The following is a 25,406-nucleotide window of genomic DNA, read 5'->3' on the forward strand; positions in this document are numbered from 1 at the left end:
TCAAAACTAACAATAGACATGTTAGATCGATTTGGAAAGAAGATCAATCTATTGAACATTTGGTACAGCCGGTCACCAATTTTCAACAAAATTTTTCAGAACAAATCCTATATTACCTATTTTATTTCCTTTTGTTGCTCCTTTATTAAATATTATCAACTATCACCCCATCCCTTTAGTTCTTCAAGCATTTTACTGTCTTACTTACCCACTAAGTCCTGTGGGCCAATACACCTTTTTCCTGTAGAGTCCAGAACCAGAGGACGAGTGCAAAAACAGCTGTATGACCCATCCGTGTTTAAACATTCACCATCAATGCAACTGCTGGGATCATCACATTCATTATTATCTAAAGGTTAACAGAAAACACAGTGGTTAACACTTGTTACATTGTTAGTACTGATCCCTGTAAGCGCTATGTGGGACTATGTGGGACTACGTCCAGGGCAGTCCATTCTATTGTTAAGCCCACAGTAAATCAGCAGCTGTGCGGAGCAGAGCTGTACATGAACACTCGGTAAATAATCAGAACAAGCCATGAAATTGGATATAGTTATATAGGGAAGAAGAGCCAAAGGGTTCCTTTGTTGTGGCTTTAAGAATTATTTCCTCCCTTTTGATACTTTGCTGGGTCTACATCTTTTCCGCTTATCCAGCAGAACATTTTGTGAGGGCTACAGTGGGATTTGCAAGTGGTATAAAACTTGAAGACAGAAGAAGGTGATTTTGCGGAGAAAGTGTGGCATCAGGTTACAAAAATTAGCTGGATAATCACGCTTCACAAGAAGGATTTTCACAGAGGACCTACGAATGAACTTTACGAGAGTCAACACTCCAGTATTATTAGCAAAACAGCTCACATTTCCAAGTTAATCACAGATTTATGGATTCTTGTGAAAATTAATAAACTTTACACTAATGGTAAACTTACTTTATGCACAAAATATTAATTTCTTTTTTCACCAAACACTAGATATATATTGGGTTATTTTCACATGCTACAGGTGGGTCACATTTTATTGTTGCGGTGGATTCACACTGAAAATCCATAGCAAAAAAAATGTATTATACTAAATTGCATTTTTTTAAATCCAGTTTATATGATGCAGTAATTGATAGCGCAGTTTTTTTGGTGTGTTAAAACTGCAGCAGGTTTTTTGGTGTGGTCGGAAACTGCACCAAAAAACTTCTGAAATCGCCTCCCATTGATTTCAATGGGAGGCTGGGGCGTTTTTTCCCGCGAGCGTAAAAAAATGATCGCCGGAAAATGAAGTGCCATGCCCTTTCTTTAGGCATTTCCGTCTCTGACCTGCCATTCACATCAATGAGAGGCAGGGGAAGTGGTTTTGGCCGCGGCGCTCAATGGTGGGGGCCGAAAAACACTGCAAAAAGAGTGCAGGCAGGTCAAAATCTGCCTCAAGATACCTGGAGGAATTTTGAGGCAGATTTTTGAACCTGCAAAATCTCTGTGTAAACAGGGCCTAACAGTCAAATCACAAGTATTTATCACAGACCATGAACCATGAGGTACCATGATATGGCTTTCCACAGTAGCAGATCTACCATAATTTCTTAAGGCTGCTTCTTGACGTACATATTAATTAACATATTTGTTGTACTGTGGCAGTGGTGCTGTTTTGTGCTACCCCATTATCACGATGTGCGAATACAGCCTTATAGTTGAAGAATTCATGAGCCACCATGTACTGTAAAATTAGATGTAATTTGTATATCCAAATTATATTCTATAACTGTTTAAAAGGGTGGGTGTCCTGCCTCTGCCCACCTATTGGGGGACAAGGGGTACTCTGACTCCCATTCCGCAAGCAGAGGCAGTCAGTAGCAGCCACATCCCAGAGGAGACTGAATAGAAAGATGACCCTTAGGCTCTCTCAAATAATGTCTATAGGAGTTGCGGAAACCGCTGAGCAGGCTTGAGTGTATTTTAGCTCATATAAGAGATAAACCCCTTTACAATAGAATTATATTTTCCAATTAACAAAATAAATGACAGTGAAATAAAAAAAATAAAAAATTAAATTACCAATATAAATAACATCTAGTATAATTTTCTATATACCATAATATTGCATAATTGCAATACATATACATAATAAATAAGCAGAATAATGCTTATTTTATGGCAATTCAATGCATGAATACATAGATATATAAACTTCGACTTCAAAATCAAATAGTCTTATCCAACTCCCTCCCGTATTGCTCACGCAGTCCTGGGATACTCACCCTTTTGCTTTAGGGGCTGTCAGGAGTTGGGAGACATGTTACACACATGGTGGAGCTGCTCTAGAGTGTGAACGCTTTGGGTGCGAGTGTACATTTTGATCCTAACCTAATGGACATAACTTGGTAAAAAAAAATCCTTGGGAGACCCTTCTTAATAAAAAGAATCCCAATTGTCCCCTCCATGCTCTGACTCTAAATTCTTTTGTATTTTTGGCCATCAAACAAACCATAGAGATGGCCTGGAAAAAACCCTCTCTTGATTTCACTGAGGTTAAGAGACGGCTGTCCTGGTACATGATCAATGAAAAATTGACAGCTATACTTCTGGATAAAGTGGAGAAGTTTCAAGCTATTTGGTCCCCTTGGGCTGATATATTGGCAATACCCCATTTGTCCAACCCACTCAGCCCTCACACATAATAAGGCAGCCTTTTTCAGTTGTTAGCAGTTTGGGCTTGTCGCTGACAGGTTCTCGGTCCTCTCCCTTTTTCTTCTTTCTTCTTGTTTTTCTCTCTTCTTTTCTTTCCTCACCTTCCCTGGTGCTCTTCTCTGCATTCGCTCAATGGCCTCCTGCGCCTGATCTGTAGGCGGCCGATATTTTTTATTATATAACAGCCTTATCATGCTCAGGTCGATACTTTCTAATGTACCGATCCATTGCGTTATTTCACTGCTATCCATTCCATCCCTTCCCTATTGTTGGCACACATCTGTGTCATGACTAGGCTTTAACATGTGACCAATCACAATTAGTCTTTTATTTGGACTCACTATTATGTCTTTCGGCGCAGCTAACTAACTGTATTTTTCATGCCTTCCAAACCTTGGAATTGGCCTGCTTATAAAATATTTTGTTTGTGATCAGTCTTTGTAATTTTGCACTTTTGAAAATGTTTATAAATAAACAAGTTTTAAAAAAATAAAAATAAAATACACTCGAGTAAGGGTAGGTTCACACAGAGTTTTTTGCAGGCAGAAAATCTGCCTCAAAATTCCGTTTGGAATTTTGAGGCAGATTTTGCTTTGCCTGCACGCCGATTTTCGCTGTTTTTCGCCCAGGGCCATTGAGCGCTGCGGGGAAAAAACGGAGTGAAATATGCTTTCTCTTCCTCCCATTGATGTTAATGTGAGGTCAGAGATGTAGAAGATAGGGCATGTCGCTTCTTTTTCCCGCGAGAAGGTTTTTCCGCTCGCAGGAAAAAAACGCCTCCGCCTCCCATTGAAATCAATGGGAGGCATTTTCGGCCAGTATTTGGCACGGGTTCCGCGTCAAAAAACGTGTCAAAAAACTCTTTGTGAACTTACCCTTATACACCCGGAACTATCCATAGTGGTAGGACGCTCTACAATTGTACTGCATTACTTCAATGTTCCTACTTGACTTACCAAAACACTGTAACTTCACAGGATCATAATATGTGCCTTGTTTGCAGTAACACTCAAAGCTTGACTCTGTGTTCAAGCAGAAGCCGTTTTTACATATTTCACTTCCAAACAACATGCACTCATCAGCATCTGCAAAAAGAGACATAAGACGGGATAAGGTCGTTTCAGAAATACACAAGACTAAGGGCTTATTCAGACGACAGGGAAAGTCGGCCACGTGACGTCCGTTTTTTTAATGACCGTCACACAACTGAATTAAAATTAATTCATGTCTATGGGGCTATTCACATGGCTGGTTTTTTAACGGACTGTGTGAACAGCCCAGGAAAACATAAGACATGTCCTATTTTTGCCGTTTTCCCGGATCCCTCAATAGACTCAAGACGCACATGGGTGCAAATCGACCGTTTTTTACTCGGTTGTGTAAATATAGCTTAAAAGAGGTTTTCAGTAAAAGTTGTTATGCATAGGTAGTCCTATAGTAGGATAACCTGGTACTCCAGCTAATGTTGCCATTTTTGCACCATTTACAGCACATATTCTGAATTTTTCATCGTGCCCAGGCTCACATAAAACTGTTATACACATTTTATCTGTATAGAAAGTACAAATTAGTTTTTGTAATACATCACTTAAATAGTGATGTAAAGACTAACCTTGGTAGGTCAAGCCATTCCCCTCGTAAAGGGATTCCTTGGATGGTATGAAGCCTTTTCCTTCAGGGCACAACAAAGCATATTCATCTAAGAGAGGCAGAAACATGTTAATTTGCATTCATTATATATAATAAGAATATATTGTCTTATGCACTGACTAACTATAGTGCAAGTACGGCAATGTGACACTCACAATTTCCTAACACAATTTACAAGTGACTTTAATATATGGGATTATTATAGCATTATGGGTGGTTTTCCCATCTTCTGTAAACTTATACAGGACAATATCCAAAGCCTGGCTATACATACCAGAACCTAACACAGGACATGGAAACATCTCGCAGGTATCTCCCCAGGCAGCACCCAAAGTACAGCAGCATTCTTGCTTGCTAACATTTACAGTCAGTACGTTCTCACAGAAATTTACATTATTGAGATTATAGTAGCACTGCTTTACTTCTTCATCATAATGATCTGCAAATAAATAAAATTTGTTCAGTAAAAAGCCCATTTTTTAGCTACTTTGGTCCTGCAGGCAGGATTGCACTAGACATAATATTTTCACATTGCTGATGGATATTGGTCATCTCCAAAACATTCAATGGGACATAATAATAGTTAGAAAACTACTGAAAAGTATATTTGGGAAACTTGACCTTATAGACATAGTAGAGGTATTGCTAAAATTAAACCTCAATGGCTCCGCACCTTCTGTAAAAAGGGCAATATTTGACACAAAAAGGGTATTTGAAAAACATTTGAGGGCTCAGCTTTAGCCTTTGAAAACTACAAAGAGCTTAATAAAATCTGTAAAAAGATTATAAAATCAGCAAAAATACAAAATGTAAAGAAGGTGGCCAAAGTTAGCAAAACAAGTTGGCCACATGGGGTCAAGAGAAGGCAGAGCTACTAAAGGAGTTAGAGCTGTATATACAACAGAAGAAAGAGCAGCTGATGTAGCCGCTGCCAGTGCTGTTAATATATCAGTTGATATACTGAATTGCCTGAATGTAGATATGGTCCAAGCTAAATTACATAAAATAAATGTGAACAAAGTTTTCGGACCAGATGGTTTGCTTAAAGAATGTCGTTCAGTTATTTGTGTCCCCCTGTTCATAATATTTAGAGATCCCCTAATGACTGGTATAGTGCCAAGGGACTGGCGCAGGGCAAATGTATTACCCATGTTCCGAAAGGAAAATTGTCTTTCCCAGGTAATTACAGACCAGTAAGCTTAACATCCATCGTGGGGAAAATGTTTGAGGGCTATTGAGGGACTATATACCGGATTATGTGACGAAAAAATAGTATTATAAGTGACAGCCAGCACGGTTTTACTAAGGACAGAAATTGTCAAACTAACCTGATTTGTTTTTATGAAGAGGTGAGTAGAAGCATAAACAGACGCCTAATGTGTAAATTAAGGACTATAGGTTTAGAAAGAATAGTTTGCAATTGGATTGAAAATTCTTCCTCTGAATAGTCCCCGATTATAAGTGGTGTACCTCAGAGTTTAGTGCTATTATTAACCCACTAGTGACCAGCCTATTTTAGGCCTTAATGACCAAGGTATTTTTTAAGTTTTTCCATCGTCTCATTCAAAGAGCTAGAGCTTTTTATTTTTGCGTCTACATAGCTGTATAAGGTCTTGTTTTTTGCGGGACAAGTGATATTTTTTAATAGCACCATTTTGGGGTACAAATAATTTTTTGGATTAACACTTAACTTTTTTTTGGGGGGATAGATAAAAAGAAGCAATTTTCCCACACTTTTTTGCGTCCTAAATTTACACCGTTTACCGTGTGGTATAAATAAAACAATAACTTTACTCTGCGGGTTGTTACGATTACAACTATATCAAATTTATTTTGATTTTATATGTTTTACTACTTTTACACAGTAAAACCACCTTTTTTTTCAAAATGATTTGTTTTTGTGTCTCCATATTTGAAGAAGCATAACTTTTTTTTTTTTCTGTCGATGCCACTGTATGAGGGCTTTTTGTTTGCAGGACGACTTGTAGTTTTTATTGGTACAATTTTGGAGTACATGCAACTTTTTATCGCATTTTTTTTTAAGGCTGGATTCACAGAAAACAAGAATTCTTGCATTATTTTTTATTTAATTTTTTACGGCGTTTGTTGAGTGGGTTAAATAATGTATGAATTTATAGTTGGGGTCGTAACGGACGTGGCGATACCAAATATGTGAAACCTTTTTACGGGGAAAAGGCGGGTTTTTAATTTTTTTCACTTTTGATTTTTATTTATTATTAAAAAAAAATTTATTATTAAACTTTTTTTTACTTTTTTATTAGTCCCACTAAGGTACTTCACTATGCGATCATCCAATCGCTTTTATAATACACTGCAATACTTGTGTATTGCAGTGTATTACTTGTCTGTCCTTTCAAAACGGACAGGCATCTCCTAGGCCATGCCTCTGACTGCCATAGAAGACACCTGCACCCTGCGATCTTATCGCTGATCGCAGGGTGCCAGTGGAGTGAGAGAGGGAGCCCCCAACCTCCAAAACCACTCAGATGTGGCGCTCGCTATTGAGCGCCGCATCTAAGGGGTTAAACTGGCGAGATTGATACTTATTTCGATCTCGCCCGTTCGAGCAGGTCTGCTCCCAGCCCTTAGCTACCTCTGGTAGCTGAGAGCAGGGAGATTTAACTGCTCCCGGCGCTGTTTATTTATTCCGATGCAGCGCCGTAAAAAGACTACTGCATCGGAATAAAGCCCGTTAGTGGCCGCCGTAAAACCACTAATGGGCGGTCACTAACGGGTTAAACTTATGTATCAATGATATAAAAGATTGAATTGATTGTACTTTTTCTATTTTTTCAGATGACACCAAGCTATGTAGCATAGTTCAGTCTATGGAAGATGTTTATAAAATTCCAAGCTAAGACACACTAAGGCTGGGTTCACACTACCTATTTTCAGGCGTAAACGAGGCGTATTATGCCTCGATTTACGCCTGAAAATACGGCTACAATACGTCGGCAAACATCTGCCCATTCATTTGAATGGGTTTGCCGACGTACTGTGCCGACGAATTGTAATTTACGCGTCGTCGTTTGACAGCTGTCAAACGACGACGCGTAAAATGACTGCCTCGTCAAAGAAGTGCAGGACACTTCTTTAGACGTAATTTGAGCCGTTTTTCATTGAATTCAATGAAGAACAGCTCAAAATTACGGCCGTCAATGACGCCTCGCAAAAGGGGAGGAGGAGCAATTACGTCTCTCCTGAAAACAGCTCCGTAATTTCAGCCGTAATGGTTGTTAACGTGTGCACATACCCTAAGTGTTTGTACATCCACTTGCCAAATGAGGTTCAATGTAGATAAATGTCAAGTTATGCATCTGGGTACCAACAATCTGCATCATATGTCCTAGGGGAAGCTACACTGGGGGAGTCACTTGTTGAGAAGGATCAGGGTGTTCTTGTAAATCATAAACTCAATAACAGCATGCAGTGTCAATCAGCTGCTTTTAAGCCCAACAAGATATTGTCATGAATTAAAAGATTTATGGACTCGCACGACAGGCACATAATATTAGTAATTTACAAAGCATTAGTGCTGCCTCATTTGAAATACACGGTTCAGTTCTGGACACCAGATCATAGAAAGGATGCTCGGTAGTTGAAAAAAATACAAAGAGCAACTAAACTAATAACGGGCATGGAGAATCTAAGTTATGAGGAAAGAATAAAAGAATTACATTTATTTAGTCTTGAAAAGAGACGACTAAGGGGGGACATGATTAACTTGTACAAGTATATAAATGGCCCGTATGTAAAATATGGTGAAAAGTTGTTCCATGTAAAATCCCCTTCAAAAGACAAGAGGACACTCCCTCCATCTGAAAAAGAAAGGCTCAATATCCACAGGCAACAAGCCTTCTAAACTTTAAGAAATATGAATTTGTAGAATAGCCTCTCTCAGTAGCCGGTCACAGCAGGAACAGTAGATGGCTTTAAAAAAGGCTTAGATACTTTCTTAGAACAAAACAATATCATTGCATATGTAAATGTATAGAATTGTTGCTTGAATGTTGATCTAATCTGATCATCACGGGACCTAGAGGGACATTTTTCCTTTTTAGGGAAAATTGGTGTAGGCCTTATTAGTATTTTGTTTTTGCCTTCTTCTGGATAAACAGGGGTAAAAATAAACTGTACTAACTATGTAATATATGGCCAATTTTTGGGGTAAAGATCCCCTTAAATATGAGCTTGAAAATATTTAAACTAGTGTTTATTTGAACTGATCTACGAAAGTTATACAGACATACTGTATACGCTGAGAAATTTACTGTATTCGCAGGTTGCAGAAACGGCCATGGTGTAAAACTAGGTGTAGCCAGTATTACCCGTTATGCACCCTTCTGCTTTTCTTTTAACTTGAGTACTTAATCTAAGAGAAATGTTTGATAAGGAACAGAACCTCAACATAACACTGGCAGGAAAATAGTTTTACTTGAACAGATCCCATGACTAGCTTTTGAGGAATTAACGGCCAAGTTAGTATTACTGTGCATTTAGCTAAAACATCATTTTTCATACTCAAATGTCCACAGGGAGAAGCACATGGTGCTATCCAGCAAACACATATGGAAGCAAAGAAATACTCTTTTTGTTGGTGATGTAGTGGTGTTAAAGTAATAACATACCTGAATAAAAAAAAAAATCTTTAGAATTGTTTCATTTATTAAAATATTTTCTTTGACAATCGGTATATATAGTTGAAAGATGACAGTTGGGACGAGTAAAACTCCATATAACTTCTTTGTACTCTCTTCCAGTCGTTTTTTTCACTATTAGGCCGGGTTTACATGTAGCGTAAATAATGTGGATTTTCCGTATTGTATTTCATTGCGGAAAATCTGCAGCGTATTACAATTATAGCAAAGTGGATGAGTTTTGAACAAATCTCATCCACACGCTGCGTAAAAAAAACAGCCGAAAAATCGTTCATAAATTGACCTACGTTGCGGTTTCTTTTATCTGCAGCAAGTCAATTTATGTTGCGGAACCACTGCTTTTCGTTTGCGGGTTTTCCACTTGAATTCAATGGGAAGGTAAAACCTGCAACAAATAGCAATAATGTTGCGAATTTTACGGTGGAAAAGCTGCGATTTCATCGTAAAGATCACAACTAGGAAAAATAAATAAATTTCATACTTGCCCAGATCTCTCTGCTCCTGCATCCAGCCCGGCCTCTAGGGATGACGTTTCATCCTATGTGACTGATGCAGCCAATCATAGGCTGCAGCTGTCACATGGGATGGAACGCCATCCCAGGAGGCCGGGCAGCAGGACGTCAGAGGGACACATCGCCAGGTCTACGGGTAAGTATAAGCTTTATTTTTTACCTGACATTTTCCGCAGCGAATATTCCAGCCGAAAAACTGCACCACAATTTAGTGCTGGGCGAATATGCTGTATACTTTTATGCAGCGTATCCGCCCTGTGTGAACATATCCTTACGGTATGAACTTATGATGCTTCATTCATGGTCGTCCATGATGTGAAGAGAATACAGCAGAAAATAATACACTTTTGACTTCTTCGAACTTAGCAGCTGCTCGATAGATCGGCACATACATCTTCCAAAAATATTAAACCGGATCATAATAGGTTGTCCTATTTATTTTTTCTTAAAAAAATATGTTTTTTATTAGCTTTTTCAAAAGAAACTTAAGATTATAGTAGTGTACAAAAAGAGAAAAGTATAATGCCATCAATATCATATATATACCTATCAATATACGCCACAACACTGGGGGATACATTTAAGGTCAGCACACTACCATTTGGTTAACCCCTTCCCCCTATGTGACGTAATAGTCCGTCACAGGAGTTGTCCTGTTAACGCAAACTGACGGACTATTACGTCACAGCATTAACAGGACACGGTGTCGACAGACACGTCTGCAGACACAGTTTTAAAGCAGTGATAGCTTAATGCTATCACTGCTTCAAGGCCAGGACCGGAGCTAGCCTCCGATCCGGCCGATTAACCCCTTAGATGCAGCCATCAAAACCGAGAGCTGCATCTATGGTGTTTACAAGCTGATCGGAACCCTGCAACGAAATTGCGGGGTTCCGATGACTGCTCTGGCAGACCGGAAGCCTAACTATGGCCTCCCGTCTGCCAAGTACAGAAGCCTGCTAGGTCCCGCCCAGGGGCGGTTCCTAAAAGCCGTCCGGCCACAATTTCAAGATGACGCAGGGTCAGAAGCTGAGCCTGCGACATCAGCCGTTGGTGTCAGCTGTATGTTACAGCTGACACCGTGCTGTAATGGCAGGGAATGGAGATAGCTCCGATCCCTGCTATTAACCCCTCAGATGCCGCAATCGCGGCATCTAAGTGGTTTGTAGCGATCGACACAATGTTATCATGACCTAATAATGGCCTGCTGGTCTGCCACGTACGATAGCCTATTAGGTCCCGCCCACAGACGGGACCTAATAGGCTTGCTGTCAGTGAATGACTGACAGCTCTAATGCATTGCACTACGTGGGTCCTCAAGTCTCCTAGTGGGACAAAAAAAAGTCTAAAAAAGTTAATAAAAAAGTTTAATAAAATTCTAAAAATAAAAGTTTCAAGTTCATAAAAACAAACACAGCCTTTTTTCCTATAATAAGCCTTTTATTATTGGAAAAAAGTGAAAATGTTAAAAACAATACACATATTTGGTATCGCCGCGTCCGGTTTTTTTTTTGATGCAATTTTCACTTTGCACCATCCACTGCGCATTAATTACTGATGGAAAAGCACCTGTGGGGGCAAAATGCTCACTACACCCCTTAAAATGCCTCAAGGGGTGTCGTTTCCAAAATGGGGGTCACTACTTGGGGGTTTGTTTTGCTATTTGACCTCAGAGCCCTGCAATTGTGGGCCAATTCTGTGAAAATCCCCAAAATGGACCTCAAATGCACATGTTGCTCTTCAATTCTGAGCTCTGTCATATGTCCAGGCAAACGTTAAATGCCTTGAGGGGTGTAGTTTCCAAAATGGGGTCACTTCTTGGGGGCTTCCACTGTACTCTGGTACCTCAGGGTTTTGCAAATGCGACATGGCGCCCAAAAACCAAGCCAGCAAAATCTGCATGCCAAATAACGCTCCTGCGTTTCTAAGCCCTGCCGTGTGTCCAAACAGCAGTTTATTACCACATATGGGGTATTGCCGTACTCGGGAGAAATAGCTTTATAAATGTTGGGGTGCTTTTTCCTCTTTATCACTTGTGAACATGAAAAAAATCAACCTTTAGTGGAAAAAAACGCTGATATTCATTTTTACGGCCTAATTCCAATAAATTTTGCAAAAGACCAGTGGGGTCTAAATGCTTACTATACCCCTAGATAGATTCCTTAAGGGGTGTAGTTTCCAAAATGGGGTCAGTTTTGGGGGGTTCCTACTGTTTTCGTCACTTAGCAAATGTGACATGGCACCCGAAAACTATTCCAGCTAAATTTTGAGCTTCAAATGGTTCTCCTTCCCTTTTGACCCCTGACGTGTGTCCAAGCAGCAGTTTATGACCACTTATGGGGTATTGTCGTAATCGGGAAAAATTGCTTTTCAAATGTGCTTTTTCTCCTTTATTCCTAGTAAGAAAAAAAGGTGGATTTTCATATTCATGGCCGAATTCCACTAAATTCTGCAAAAAACCTGGGGTCAAAATGCTAACTATACCCCTAGGAAAATTCCTTGACGGGTGTAGTTTCCAAAATGGGGTTACTTTCGGGGGTTTCCGCTGTTTTCGTCCCTCCAGGACGTTGCAAACGCAACATGGCACCGAAAATCAATCCAGCAAAATCTGTGCTCCAAAATCAAAATGGCACTGTTTCCCTTTTGAGCCCTGCCGTGGGTCCAAACAGCAGTTTATTACCACATATGGAGTATTGCCATAATCGGGAGAAATTGCTTTACAAATATTGTGGCTCTTTTTCTGCTTTTTTCCTTGTAAAAATTAAGAAATTCTAAGTTTTTTCAGAACAAAGGGGGATTTTCAATTTTACAGACTATTTCCAATAAATTTAGCAAAAAACCTGTGGGGTTAAAATGCTAACTATACCCCTCGATAATTTTCCTGAGGGGTGTAGTTTCCAAAATGGGGTCACTTTTGGGGGCTTTCCACTGTTTTGGCACCACAAGACCTCTTCAAACCTAAAATATATTCTAAAAAAATGAGGCCCCAAAGTCCTCTAGGTGCTCCTTTGCTTCTGAGGTCCGTGTTTTAGTCCAAGAGGACACTAGAGCCACATGTGGGATATTTCTAAAAATGGTAGAATAAGGGTAATAAATATGGAGTTGCAATTCTTGGCTAAAACCTTCTGTGGTACTAAATGTTTTTATTACAAATTAATTTTGGGAAAAAAAAATGAAATGATTAAATTTCACATTTATTTTGCTTTAATTCCTGTAAAACGTCTAAAGGGTTAAGAAACTTTTTGAATGCTGTTTTGAATACTTTGAGGGGTGCATTTTTTAAGATGGGTGATTTATGGGGACTTTCTAATATATAAGGCCCTCAAAGCCACTTCAAAACTGAACTGGTCCCTGAAAAAATCGCCTTTTGAAATTTTCTTGAAAATGGGAGAAATTGTTGCTAAAGTCCTAAGCCTTGTAATGTCCTAGAAAAATAAAAGGACGTTCAAAAAACAATGCCAATCTAAAGTAGACATATGGGGATGTTAACTAGTAACTATTTTGTGTGGTATTATTATCTGTCTTACAAGCAAATACATTTAAGTTAAGAAAAATGCAAATTTTTACAAATTTTCTCTAGATTTTGGTGTTTTTCACAAATAAATACTGAATTTATCGACAAATTTTTTTTACTAACATCAAGTACCATATGTCACGAGAAAACAATCTCAGAATCGCTTTGCTAGGTGAAAGCATTCCCAAGTTATTACCACATAAAGTAACACGTCAGATTTGAAAAAATCGGCTGTGTCCTGAAGGCCAAAACAGGCTGTGACCTTAACCCCTTCCCGCACCTTGACGTTAATGCACGTCAATGTGTGTAGTAAGTTCGCGCACCTTGACGTGCAGTAACGTCTGTGCTTTGACAGTTAACCGCCGCGCGGCGCTACACCGCAGCGGCGGTTAACTGTGCAGGGTGTCAGCCCTGCATTCCCCGTTGCCGATCAGCGGCCCATCGCCGCTGATTTCGTCAGTTAACCCCTTAATTGCGGCGTTCTATTTTGAACGCCACAATTAAGGTGTTATATCGCTGATCGGCAGCCCCCATGTGAAATCACGGGGGCTGGCGATGGTACCCATGGCAACCGGACGCCAGACAATGGCTTCCGGGCTGCCATGTACAGAAGCCTATGAGGACCAGCCTCTGCTGGTCCTCCTAGGCTTCCTGTCAGTGTGACTGTTACGTCACAATGACGTAGGTAGTGTAATGTATTCCAGCAGCGATCAGAGCTGCAAGTCTAAGTGTCCCCTAGTTGGACAAGTGAAAAAAGTAAAAAATAAGACAAAAAATGTTTTTAAAAAAAGTGTAAAAATAAAAGTTATAAGTGATATAAACAAGAACTGCTTTTTTTCCTATAATAAGTCTTTTATTATAGGAAAAAAAATGAACGCGTAAAAAAAAAAAGTACACATATTTGGTATCACCGCGTTCGTAATGACCCCAACTATAAAACTATAATATTATTTTTCCCGCACGGTGAACACCGCAAAAAAAATAAACTAAAAACTATGCCAGAATCACTATTTTTTGTTCACCACCCCTCCCAAAATATACAATAAAAAGTGATCAAAAAGTCGAATGTACGCCAAAATAGTACCGATACAAACTACAACCCATCCCCCAAAAAAGAAGCCCTTACACAGCTTTTTTGACTGAAAAATAAAAAACTTATGGCTCTCAGAATAAGGTGACACAAAAAAGTAATTATTTTCTAAATAAGTTATTTTATTGCGCAAACGCTGCAAAACATAAAAAACCGATATACATATGGTATCGCTGTAATCGTACCGACCCGCAGAATAAAATATAATGGTCATTTATAGCCCAGGGTGAACGCTGTAAAAAAATAAATAAAAATCATTGTCAGAATTGATGGTTTTTGGTCACCTGGCTTGCCGAAAAATGGAATAAAAAGTGATCAAAAAAATGGCATGTACCTCAAAATGGTACCAATGAAAACTACAGATTGTTCCGCAACAAATAAGCCCTCACACGGCTCCGGTGGTGAAAAAATAAAAAAAGTTCTGGCTCCCAGAATATGGCGATGCAAAATGTGCAGTGTTCCAAAAGCGGATAAGATCAGGCGCCATTTATAAGTGCCACAAAGGCCACATATCTGCGGATTATTATTTATTTACCGCATTATTATACCCTCTTATTATGCCCCTGATGTACTCTGCCCAGCCTACATATGCCCCCACATTATAAACTGAAATACCAGCAAAACGCCAGAGCTACTACCAAGCAAAATCTGCACTCCAAAAGCCAAATGGCGTCCCTCCCTTCTGAGCCCTACAGCGTGCCCAAACAGCCGTTTACATCCACCGATATCGCAACGCCATACCCGGGAGAACCCGGTTAAAATTTTATGAGGTATTTGTGGCACAAACTGGGCACAACATATAGTGCACTAAAATGGCACATCAGTGGAAAATTGTAATTTTCACTCCGCACCATCCGCCGTGCATTAAACCCTTCGCGCACCATGACTTAATAGCATATCGTGGTGTGGGGGGTGATATATGGAGCGTCTCACTAGCTGAGCCCGCGCCATACGCTGCGGGTGTCCGCTATGTATTACAGCTGATACCCGGGACTAACGGACAGAAACAGTGAACACGCTGTTACAGGAGCCTGTAAAAATGACAATATACTGCAATACATTAGTATTGCAGTGTATTCTACCAGTGATCTAACGATTGCTGGTTCAAGTCTCCTAGGGGGACTAATAAAATGTGTAAAAACAAAAGTAAATTGTTATTATTAGTGGAAAAAATGAAATAAATATTTAAAGAGGCTCTGTCACCAAATTTTGCAACCCCTATCTGCTATTGCAGCAGATAGGCGCTGCAATGTAGATTACAGTAACGTTTTTATTTTTAAAAAACGAGCATTTTTGGCCAAGTTATGACCATTTTTGTATTTATGCAAATGAGGCTTGCAAAAGTCCAAGTGGGCGTGTTTAAAGTAAAAGTACAACTGGGCGTGTATTATGTGCGTACATCGGGGCGTTTTTACTACTTTTACTAGCTGGGCGTTCTGATGAGAAGTATCATCCACTTCTCTTCAGAACGCCCAGCTTCTGGCAGTGCAGACACAGCGTGTTCTCGAGAGATCACGCTGTGACGTCACTCACTTCCTGCCCCAGGTCCTGCATCGTGTCGGACGAGCGAGGACACATCGGCACCAGAGGCTACAGTTGATTCTGCAGCAGAATCGGCGTTTGCAGGTAAGTCGATGTAGCTACTTACCTGCAAATGCTGATGCTGCTGCAGAATCAACTGTAGCCTCTGGTGCCGATGTGGCCGACACGATGCAGGACCTGGGGCAGGAAGTGAGTGACGTCACAGCGTGATCTCTCGAGAACACGCTGTGTGTCTGCACTGCCAGAAGCTGGGCGTTCTGAAGAGAAGTGGATGATGCTTCTCGTCAGAACGCCCAGCTAGTAAAAGTAGTAAAAACGCCCCGATGTACGCACATAATACACGCCCAGTTGGACTTTTACTTTAAACACACCCACTTGGACTTTTGCAAGCCTCATTTGCATAAATACAAAAATGGTCATAACTTGGACAAAAATGCTCGTTTTTTAAAAATAAAAACGTTACTGTAATCTACATTGCAGCGCCTATCTGCTGCAATAGCAGATAGGTGTTGCAAAATCTGGTGACAGAGCCTCTTTAAATTCCAAAAAGAAACCCTTTTCACATATTTTTTCTCTAAAGTAATGTAAAAAAATTAAAAAAAATACACAAAATTGGTATCGCTGCATCCGTAAAAGTCCAAGCTATTACAATATACCATTATTGAACTCGCACGGTGAACGCCGTGAATAATAAAGAATTTTAAACGGCAAAATCACAGTTTTTTGGTCACCTTGGCTCTACCAAAAAATGTAATAAAAAGTGCTCAAAAAGTCTTATGTACCAAAAAATGGTACCAATAAAAACAACAGCTCGTCCCGCAAAAAATAAGCCCTCACACCACTCTATTGACGGAAAAATAAAAAAGTTGTGGCTCTCGGAAAGCTGAGAGGAAAAACGAAAAAGAAAAAGCAAAACATGGATCAGTTCGGAAAGGGTTAATTACTTTCTAATGAAAAACATTTATGACCACATGTGGGGTATAGCATTGCAAACGCTACACGGCACTGAAAACTATTCCATGAAATAAGAAATCCAAATGGTGCTCCTTCTCTTCTGAGGCCTGCTGTGGGTCCAAACAGCAGTTTATTACCACATATGGGGTATTGCTATAATCGGAAGAAATTGCTTTACATATGTTGGGGTGTTTTTTCTACTTTATTCCTTGCAAAAATTAAAAATTTCTAAGTTTTTTCAACAAAAAAAGTAGATTTTCATCTTCACATACTAATTCAAATAAATTTAGCAAAAAAACTGTGGGTTCAAAATGCTAACTATTCCCATAGATAAATTCCTTGAGGGGTATAGTTTCCAAAATGAGGTCACTTTTGGGGGGTCTTTACTGTTTTGGTACCACAAGACCTCTTCAAACCTGACATGGTGCCTAAAATATATTCTAAAAAAAGGAGGCCCCAAAATCCACTAGGTGCTCCTTTGCTTCTGAGGCCTGTGTTTCAGTCCATTACCGCACTAGAATCTGGGCAATAAATATTGAGTTGCATTTCTTGGGTAAAACCTTCTGTGGTACAGAAAAAATTTATTACAAATGAATTTTCGAAAAAAAAATAATAATGAAATTTGTAAATTTCGCCTCTACTTTGCTTTAATTCCTGTGAAATACCTAAAGGGTTAAAACACTTTCTGAATGCTGTTTTGAATACTTTGAGTGGTGCAGTTGTCAAAATGGGGTGATTTATGGGGACTTTCTAATAAATAGGGCCCTCAAAGCCACTTCAGAACTGAACTGGTCCCTGAAAAAATAGGCTTTTGACATTTTCCTGAAAATATGAGAAATTGCTGCTAAAGTTCTAAGCCTTGTAACGTCCTAGAAAAATAAAAGAATGTTCAAAAAACGATGCAAACATAAAGTAGACCTATGGGAAATATAAACTAGTAAGTATATTGTGTGGTATTACTATCTGTTTTACAAGTAGATACATTTAAATTTAGAAAAATGCTAATTTTTGCTAATTTTCTCTAAATCTTGGTATTTTTTAAAAAATAATATTGAATTTATCAACCAAATTTTTTCCCTAACATAAAGTACAATATGTCACGAGAAAACAATCTCAGAATCACTTGGATAGGCAAAAGCATTCCGGAGTTATTACCACATAAAGTGACATGTCAGATTTGAAAAATCGGCTTCGTCCTGAAGGCCAAAACAGGCTCAGTCCTGAAGGGGTTAAGGGGTTAACAACTGCTTCGATGGAATACCACAGACGCATAGTTATGAGTCTGCTATATTCATGAGGAGAGGGCTCCCCCGCCCCCTTACCAATGATTGACGGCCACTTTGTATGTCCATTGTGTTATGTATTGAATTATTGTACAGTGTCACTAGAGGCCGATGTTGCTGGAGGTTTGTAAAGCACTGTCAATTATTGTTTTTATGTCCCGTCTCAAAAAATTATACTTGATGGTTTTGTCCCTCCTCCATTTTGATAACCAGTAAAAAATAAAAAATAAAAACCTCAAAATAGTAAAGAAAAGCTTTCCGAATTTTAAACTCAAGATATAACACTCTAGATCAATAATGGGAAACCCAGTTCCACGTTCCTTGGTTGACCTTGATAGACAGGTGTCTTTTTCTAACCATATTAATTGTGTAACAATGTCACTATGTAACAATGGTCTAGTAGGGTTTATAGAAGCTACACCTAAAAATAAGTCTGATCTCAGACTCAAACAAATAAGAGTAATCATAAAATATACTTTAAATATGGAAATCTACATCTTCACATATTTCAACATCATTCTTAAGATATATTTAACAGCTCATGTCATCAAGATTTACTTAGAAATAATATAATTGTTAGAATTATTAGGAATTGCTGCAGATCTTTATACCTTCTATTCATGAAATGTAGGCATTGTGGACAGAAGTTAATCTACAGGATGCTCCTAAAGAGTTTGAGAATGACACTATACTGCCCCCTAGTTCGGGAATACTGTATGCTGTTCATCAGGTATTGGATAGTTGTGATAGCTAAACAATAACTATACTATACAATAACTATCGGCACCTACATTAAACAGTGGTGTGAAATTTCTGACAGTCTTGGAAATAGGAAAATCCTAAGGTTTCTGGTTTCCAGCCGCCTAGGCAACCAGACCACCCACTTTCCCAGCCGCGCCTAGCACTGTTACTTTTAATGCTCTGCCACGCATTTGTAGCTGCAACTAACCTTTAATATGAAATTGTCCGATAATCTGATATCTGTTGGGTCCCAGGTGCGTCTTATCATTTCATGACTATAATTTTTTTCATCATACATTATACAGGATTAAAGACATTCTCACAATATATTGTCAAACATCATGTTGTAGTTTATTGGCATATCACGGACCCATTGGTTTAAAATATAACCTGAGCAGATTCCCATGTAGATCAGTATATGGCATGTCCAGTGCGACACCATAGATTAAAATATCTATACATGTAATATGGACAAAAATTACAGATATTAAATCTGCTAGCAGTAATACCAGATGCGTCATAGCCTGGAAACTAAGAAAAAGATCTGAAAATTATATTGTAGATGGAACTGGAAGAAACCTGAGACAAATCCTGCATTTTACAAGGCTTTGTTGATGGGTAATGAGTGAAATATAATGAAATATACTTTGTAAAGTGAGACATATGGCCAAAGTAACTTAAGAGAATTTAATAAAATTTGGAAGAAAGTTCAAATTTGCACCACAGAAATATGAGAAAACAAAAATAGCATATAAATCAGCAAAAAAAAACTGGATCTTAGGGCTGTAGATAAATGAGGTCTAAGTAGTGTGAATTTTAATTCTATATCAAAACAGAACGCAGAAATACCACAAGACGGTATATGGTACTTAACCTTTGTGGAATTCGGCCTGAAGAGTAATTTGCTGACAGTGGTAATTTTTCAATATAAAAGAAATCACGCTGTTGGTTATGTTATACAGTTACATTGTAGATTATCAATCACATTGACAGGGGTGAGCCTTTACACAACACAACATAAGTTATAAAATACAGCACTAGTGGCAATTTGATTTATTGACCATGACCAATTGGGCAAAAAAATTCTCTTTTCTAATTAAGTGTTATATTATATTTTGGCGGCTTTCGAGAGAACACGGAAATAATTATCCCAGAGAGGTACACTATGTGTGTGTTAGGTTGATACTTCTGAAGTCCTTAACATAATTGTCAACTCAGATAAAAATTAGAAGGGTACTGTTTTACCCGCTAAGTAAAATACGTGCAGTTTCTGCTTTTTCAGTCTTACAAAAACAACATTCTCATCCACAGCTACCCAAATATATTAGCTATTCGAGAGAATGTAGCACATCCATATGTGTCTTGTGGAGAGAAAATAGTGCTGGACGCCCAACTACTCAAGAAATAAGACAAACATAGCCGAGTTTTGCCCAGTACTAACAGTACTTACGGCGCCTTAGAAAATCCACTAGAACGATCATGCTCAAAAAACTTTGGGGGAAATTTATTTATAATGGCACACAGTGCAAGCACTGCGCCAGTCTCTCTCCCAGTGCAGCGTGCATTATATTCAACACACCATGGTGAAAAGTCTAGTGTGGGAATGGGCACTAACTTTTTTAAAACAACGTATGCTAATCTATTAATATACCTGATATAGATCAACTTTGTAATGTACTTACGGTTAAAATTCCGTTTTATCCATGCAAATTCTGTGTGAAGTTACAGCCACTAGGTGTCTCCCTTCCTGTAATCTGCTGTCCACCCAGTTTTCAAGCAAAGCCTGTCCCTGGTTACAGAGCGGAATTAACGGGCTGCAGAAGGTGGAGGTGTGTCACTTGACTGCCAGCCTGTAATGGCCGGAAGGAGGTGAAGGGAAAGTGAGCCCTAATCTACCCACCGCCCTGTCCCTGCCTACTTGCAACGACTCGCCCTAGGCGACGAGGTACAACTGGGCGGCGGTCCCTACGCTGTCTAAGTGCACAGGAAAACAAACAGGGAACATGCAAGGGAAGGGGCAGTAGCCACGGAACGCCACGAGGAAACGGAGCGGCGAACGGACAGTCAGGGCCAGGACGAAGTGAGTACACCCAAGCGGGTAAGGAGACAGAAGCAAGCCAGGGGCAAAGCAAAGAAGGTCAAGCAGAACTGCAGCAAGGCAGAAGCACGGCAGAAGCAGGCTGGAGCAAGCAGCAGTGGGGCCAGGAATCCAAAAGAATTACAAGCACTGAGGGAGAGAACAGGGCAGGTAATAAAGGACAGGGGGCGGAGCTAACTCCGACAGACCAGGCCGCGATAGGCTCTCCCACTCCTGAGCCTGCCACCCTGGTTGGTGGGAGATGGTGTCAGTCGAACAGGTCTGGCCTCAGGTGTGGATTGATTAATCCCAGGAGTATACCTAGATGAAGTACCTGGCAGATCCCTAACAGTACTCCCCCTTTTATGAGGGGCCACCGGACCCTTACTAAGGGGACCCGGTTTAGTGGGGAAGAGAAGGTGGAACCTCCTGATCAATACCCCAGCGTGAACATCACGGGCAGGTACCCAAGTCCTCTCCTCCGGCCCGTATCCTCTCCAATGGACCAGGTACTGGAGGGAGCCCTGGACCATCCTACTGTCCATAATCTTGGCCACCTCGAATTCCACCCCGTCAGGGCTGAGAACGGGAACAGGAGGTATCCTCGAGGGGGACCAGGACGGGGAGCAGCGTTTAAGGAGGGAGGCATGGAAGACATCATGTATGCGAAATGATGGGGGGAGCTCCAGACGGAAGGATACAGGGTTGAGGACTTCAATGATCTTATAAGGTCCAATAAATCGGGGAGCAAACTTCCTGGACGGGACCTTAAGGCGCAAGTTCCTGGACGACAACCAGACCAAATCCCCGACGACAAACCGGGGGTTAGCAGAACGTCTACTATCCGCCTGAATCTTTTGTGCGCTCTGGGACGCCTCTAGGTTCTTCTGAACCTGGGCCCAGACGGTGCACAGTTCCCGATGAACATCCTCTACCTCAGGATTATTGGAACAACCAGGGAAGACGGAGGAGAATCTTGGGTTAAACCCGAAATTACAGAAAAACGGGGAGACCCCTGACGAGTTACTGACCCGGTTATTCATGGAAAATTCAGCAAGGGGAAGGAATGAGACCCAATCGAATTGACAGTCAGAGATGAAACACCTTAAATATTGTTCCAGGGATTGGTTGGTCCTTTCCGTTTGGCCATTAGTTTCGGGATGGAAGGCCGAGGAGAAGGACAGATCAATCTCCAACTTTTTACAAAAAGCTCTCCAAAATAAGGAAACAAATTGTACCCCTCTGTCAGAAACGATATTGACTGGGGCCCCATGGAGACGCAGGATGTGTTTCACAAACAAAGAAGCTAACGTCTTGGCGTTAGGTAGCTTCTTAAGGGGCACAAAGTGGCACATCTTGCTGAAGCGGTCGACTACCACCCACACCACCGACTTGCCCTGAGATGGAGGCAAATCGGTGATAAAATCCATGGAGATATGGGTCCAAGGTCTCTGGGGAATGGGCAAGGAACGTAGTAGGCCCACAGGTCGGGACCTAGGGGTTTTGGACCTAGCGCAAACCTCACAAGCGGCGACGTAAGCCCTAACGTCTTTAGGCAACCCAGGCCACCAATAGTTTCTGGTAATGAGGTGTTTGGTGCCCAAGATGCCAGGATGACCAGATAGAGCGGAGTCATGGTTTTCCCTGAGTACCCTCAGCCGGTATTGCAGGGGAACAAACAGTTTGTCCCCAGGGACGTTCCCGGGAGCTGCACCCTGATCAGCCGCGATATCAGAAGCTAAATCAGAATCCGTGGCAGAGACTATTATACCAGGGGGTAAAATACAAGCAGGATCCTTCTCAGAAGGAGGATTGGCCATGAAACTACGTGACAGAGCATCAGCCTTAATATTCTTGGACCCAGCCCTATAGGTAACCAAGAAATTAAATCTGGTAAAGAATAGTGCCCACCGAGCTTGTCCAGGATTAAGCCTCCGGGCCGATTCTAGGAAAACCAGATTCTTGTGATCCGTAAGGACCGTTACCTGGTGTCTGGCCCCCTCCAGGAAGTGCCGCCACTCCTCAAAAGCCCATTTAATGGCTAGAAGTTCGCGGTTGCCAATATCATAGTTACTCTCCGTGGGCGAAAACTTCCTAGAGAAGTAAGCACAGGGGCGGAGATGGGTGAGGGAGCTGGTACCCTGGGACAAGACGGCCCCCACTCCCACCTCGGAAGCGTCAACCTCCACAATAAATGGCTCCTCTTGGTTGGGCTGAATCAGCACGGGGGCCGAGATAAAGCACTTCTTGAGGGTCTCAAAGGCCTGGACGGCCTCAGGGGGCCAATGGAAGACATCAGCACCCTTGCGGGTAAGGTCCGTAAGAGGCTTAGCGACGACCGAGAAGTTGGCAATAAATCTCCTGTAATAGTTGGCGAACCCTAAAAAACACTGTAACGCCTTAAGGGAGGCAGGTTGGACCCATTCCGCCACAGCCTGAACCTTGGCAGGGTCCATGCGGAATTCATGAGGAGTGAGGATTTGCCCTAAAAATGGTATCTCCTGTACCCCAAAGACACATTTTTCAGTCTTAGCAAACAGATTATTCTCCCGAAGGACCTGGAGCACCTTCCTGACATGCTCCACGTGGGAGGACCAGTCCTTGGAAAACACCAGTATGTCATCAAGGTACACAACAAGAAAATTACCCAGGTACTCTCTCAGGATTTCATTAATAAAATTCTGGAAGACAGCAGGGGCATTACACAACCCAAAGGGCATGACCAGGTATTCGAAATGACCCTCGGGTGTGTTGAACGCAGTTTTCCACTCATCCCCCTCTTTGATGCGGATAAGGTTATATGCCCCCCGTAGATCGAACTTAGAAAACCATTGGGCTCCCTGAACCTGATTAAAAAGATCCGGAATCAAAGGAAGTGGGTACTGGTTCCTTACGGTGACCTTATTCAGGTTACGATAATCAATGCACGGCCTAAGACCACCATCCTTCTTCCCCACGAAGAAGAAGCCAGCACCTACAGGAGAAGTCGAGGGGCGAATGAAACCCTTGGCCAGGCATTCTTGGATATACTCCCTCATAGCTTCACGTTCAGGACATGAAAGATTAAATATCCTCCCCTTAGGAAGCTTGGCACCAGGCACCAAATCGATAGCGCAATCGTAATCTCTATGGGGGGGCAACACCTCGGAGGCCTCCTTAGAAAACACATCGGAAAAGTCCTGAACAAACTCAGGAAGCGTGTTTACCTCCTCCCGGGGAGAAATAGAGTTAACAGAAAGACATGACATAAGACATTCATTACCCCATTTGGTGAGATCCCCAGTATTCCAATCAAACGTGGGATTATGCAACTGCAACCAGGGAAGGCCTAAAACCAGATCAGACGATAATCCCTGCATCACCAGTACAGAGCACTGCTCCAAATGCATGGAGCCAACAAGGAGTTCAAAAACAGGAGTATGCTGAGTAAAATAACCATTAGCAAGGGGAGTTGAGTCGATTCCTACTACAGGGATAGGATAAGGTAAATCAATACAAGGCATCTTTAGAGACATAGCAAATTCCGCAGACATGATATTAGCAGATGACCCTGAATCCACGAAAGCACTGCCCGTGGCAGCCCGGCCAGCAAACGAGACCTGAAAGGGAAGCAAAATTTTATTGCGTTTCACATTAACGGGAAATACCTGTGCGCCCAAGTGACCTCCCCGATGATCACTTAGGCGCGGAAGTTTTCCGGCTTCTTATTCTTGCGCCTGGGACAGGTGTTCAGTAGATGCTTGTTGTCCCCACAGTAGAAGCAGAGACCATTCATTCTGCGAAACTCCCTACGTTGTCGAGGGGACATGGAGGCCCCGAGTTGCATAGGTACCTCCGAGTCCTCCGTGGAGGGGCGAGGAGACGGGACCTCGGGGGGGATCGCAGAAAAGTCAGAGGGGAGCACACTGAAGCGTTCTAGCTGACGTTCCCTGAGACGTCGGTCAAGTCGTACTGCTAGGGCCATAACCTGGTCAAGGGAGTCAGACGAGGGGTAGCTAACCAGCAGATCCTTCAGGGCGTCAGATAATCCTAACCTAAACTGGCACCTTAGGGCCGGATCGTTCCACTGAGAAGCTACGCACCACTTCCTAAAATCAGAACAGTATTCCTCAACCGGTCTCCTACCCTGACGTAAGGTCACCAGCTGACTCTCGGCTAAGGCAGTCCTGTCAGTCTCGTCGTAAATGAGTCCGAGGGCAGAGAAAAAACGATCAACAGAGGAAAGTTCAGGGGCGTCAGGAGCCAAGGAGAAGGCCCACTCTTGGGGCCCTTCCTGGAGTCGGGATATGATGATACCCACCCGCTGGTTCTCGGAACCTGAGGAGTGGGGCTTTAGGCGGAAATACAGTCTGCAACTCTCCCGGAAGAAGAGAAACGTCTTACGGTCCCCTGAGAACCGGTCAGGTAATTTGAGGTCGGGTTCTAGAGGTGAGGTGAGGGGTACTACTAAAGCAGCGTCACCCTGATTGACCCTTTGGGCCAGGGCCTGGACCTGTAGGGAGAGGCCCTGCATCTGCTGGGCCAGGGTCTCAAGGGGGTCCATGATAGCGTCAGCGTAGGAGAAATGGTAGACTAGGTAAGGGCTTGTAATTGTGTAATGGCCGGAAGTGAAGGGAAAGTGAGCCCTAATCTACCCACCGCCCTGTCCCTGCCTACTTGCAACGACTCGCCCTAGGCGACGAGGTAC

The 25,406-nt window shown here is 41.6% G+C and overlaps 1 protein-coding gene across 2 annotated transcripts in view; it reads right to left on the reverse strand.

Moving 5' to 3' along the window:
- LTBP1 (latent transforming growth factor beta binding protein 1) overlaps positions 1 to 25,406 on the reverse strand; it is a 380,067-nt gene that overhangs the window by 22,867 nt on the left and 331,794 nt on the right. For both annotated transcript variants that reach the window (XM_075862823.1, XM_075862821.1), the window contains 4 exons: positions 4,602 to 4,766; positions 4,290 to 4,376; positions 3,634 to 3,762; positions 209 to 349 (listed from right to left, as the gene is read on the reverse strand). In XM_075862823.1, the coding sequence (XP_075718938.1) occupies positions 209 to 349; positions 3,634 to 3,762; positions 4,290 to 4,376; positions 4,602 to 4,766 (522 nt within the window). The remainder of the gene's footprint in view (positions 1 to 208; positions 350 to 3,633; positions 3,763 to 4,289; positions 4,377 to 4,601; positions 4,767 to 25,406) is intronic.

The sequence above is a fragment of the Rhinoderma darwinii genome, chromosome 4 (assembly GCF_050947455.1).
Source record: "Rhinoderma darwinii isolate aRhiDar2 chromosome 4, aRhiDar2.hap1, whole genome shotgun sequence".
In the NCBI taxonomy this organism is placed as follows: domain Eukaryota; kingdom Metazoa; phylum Chordata; class Amphibia; order Anura; family Rhinodermatidae; genus Rhinoderma; species Rhinoderma darwinii.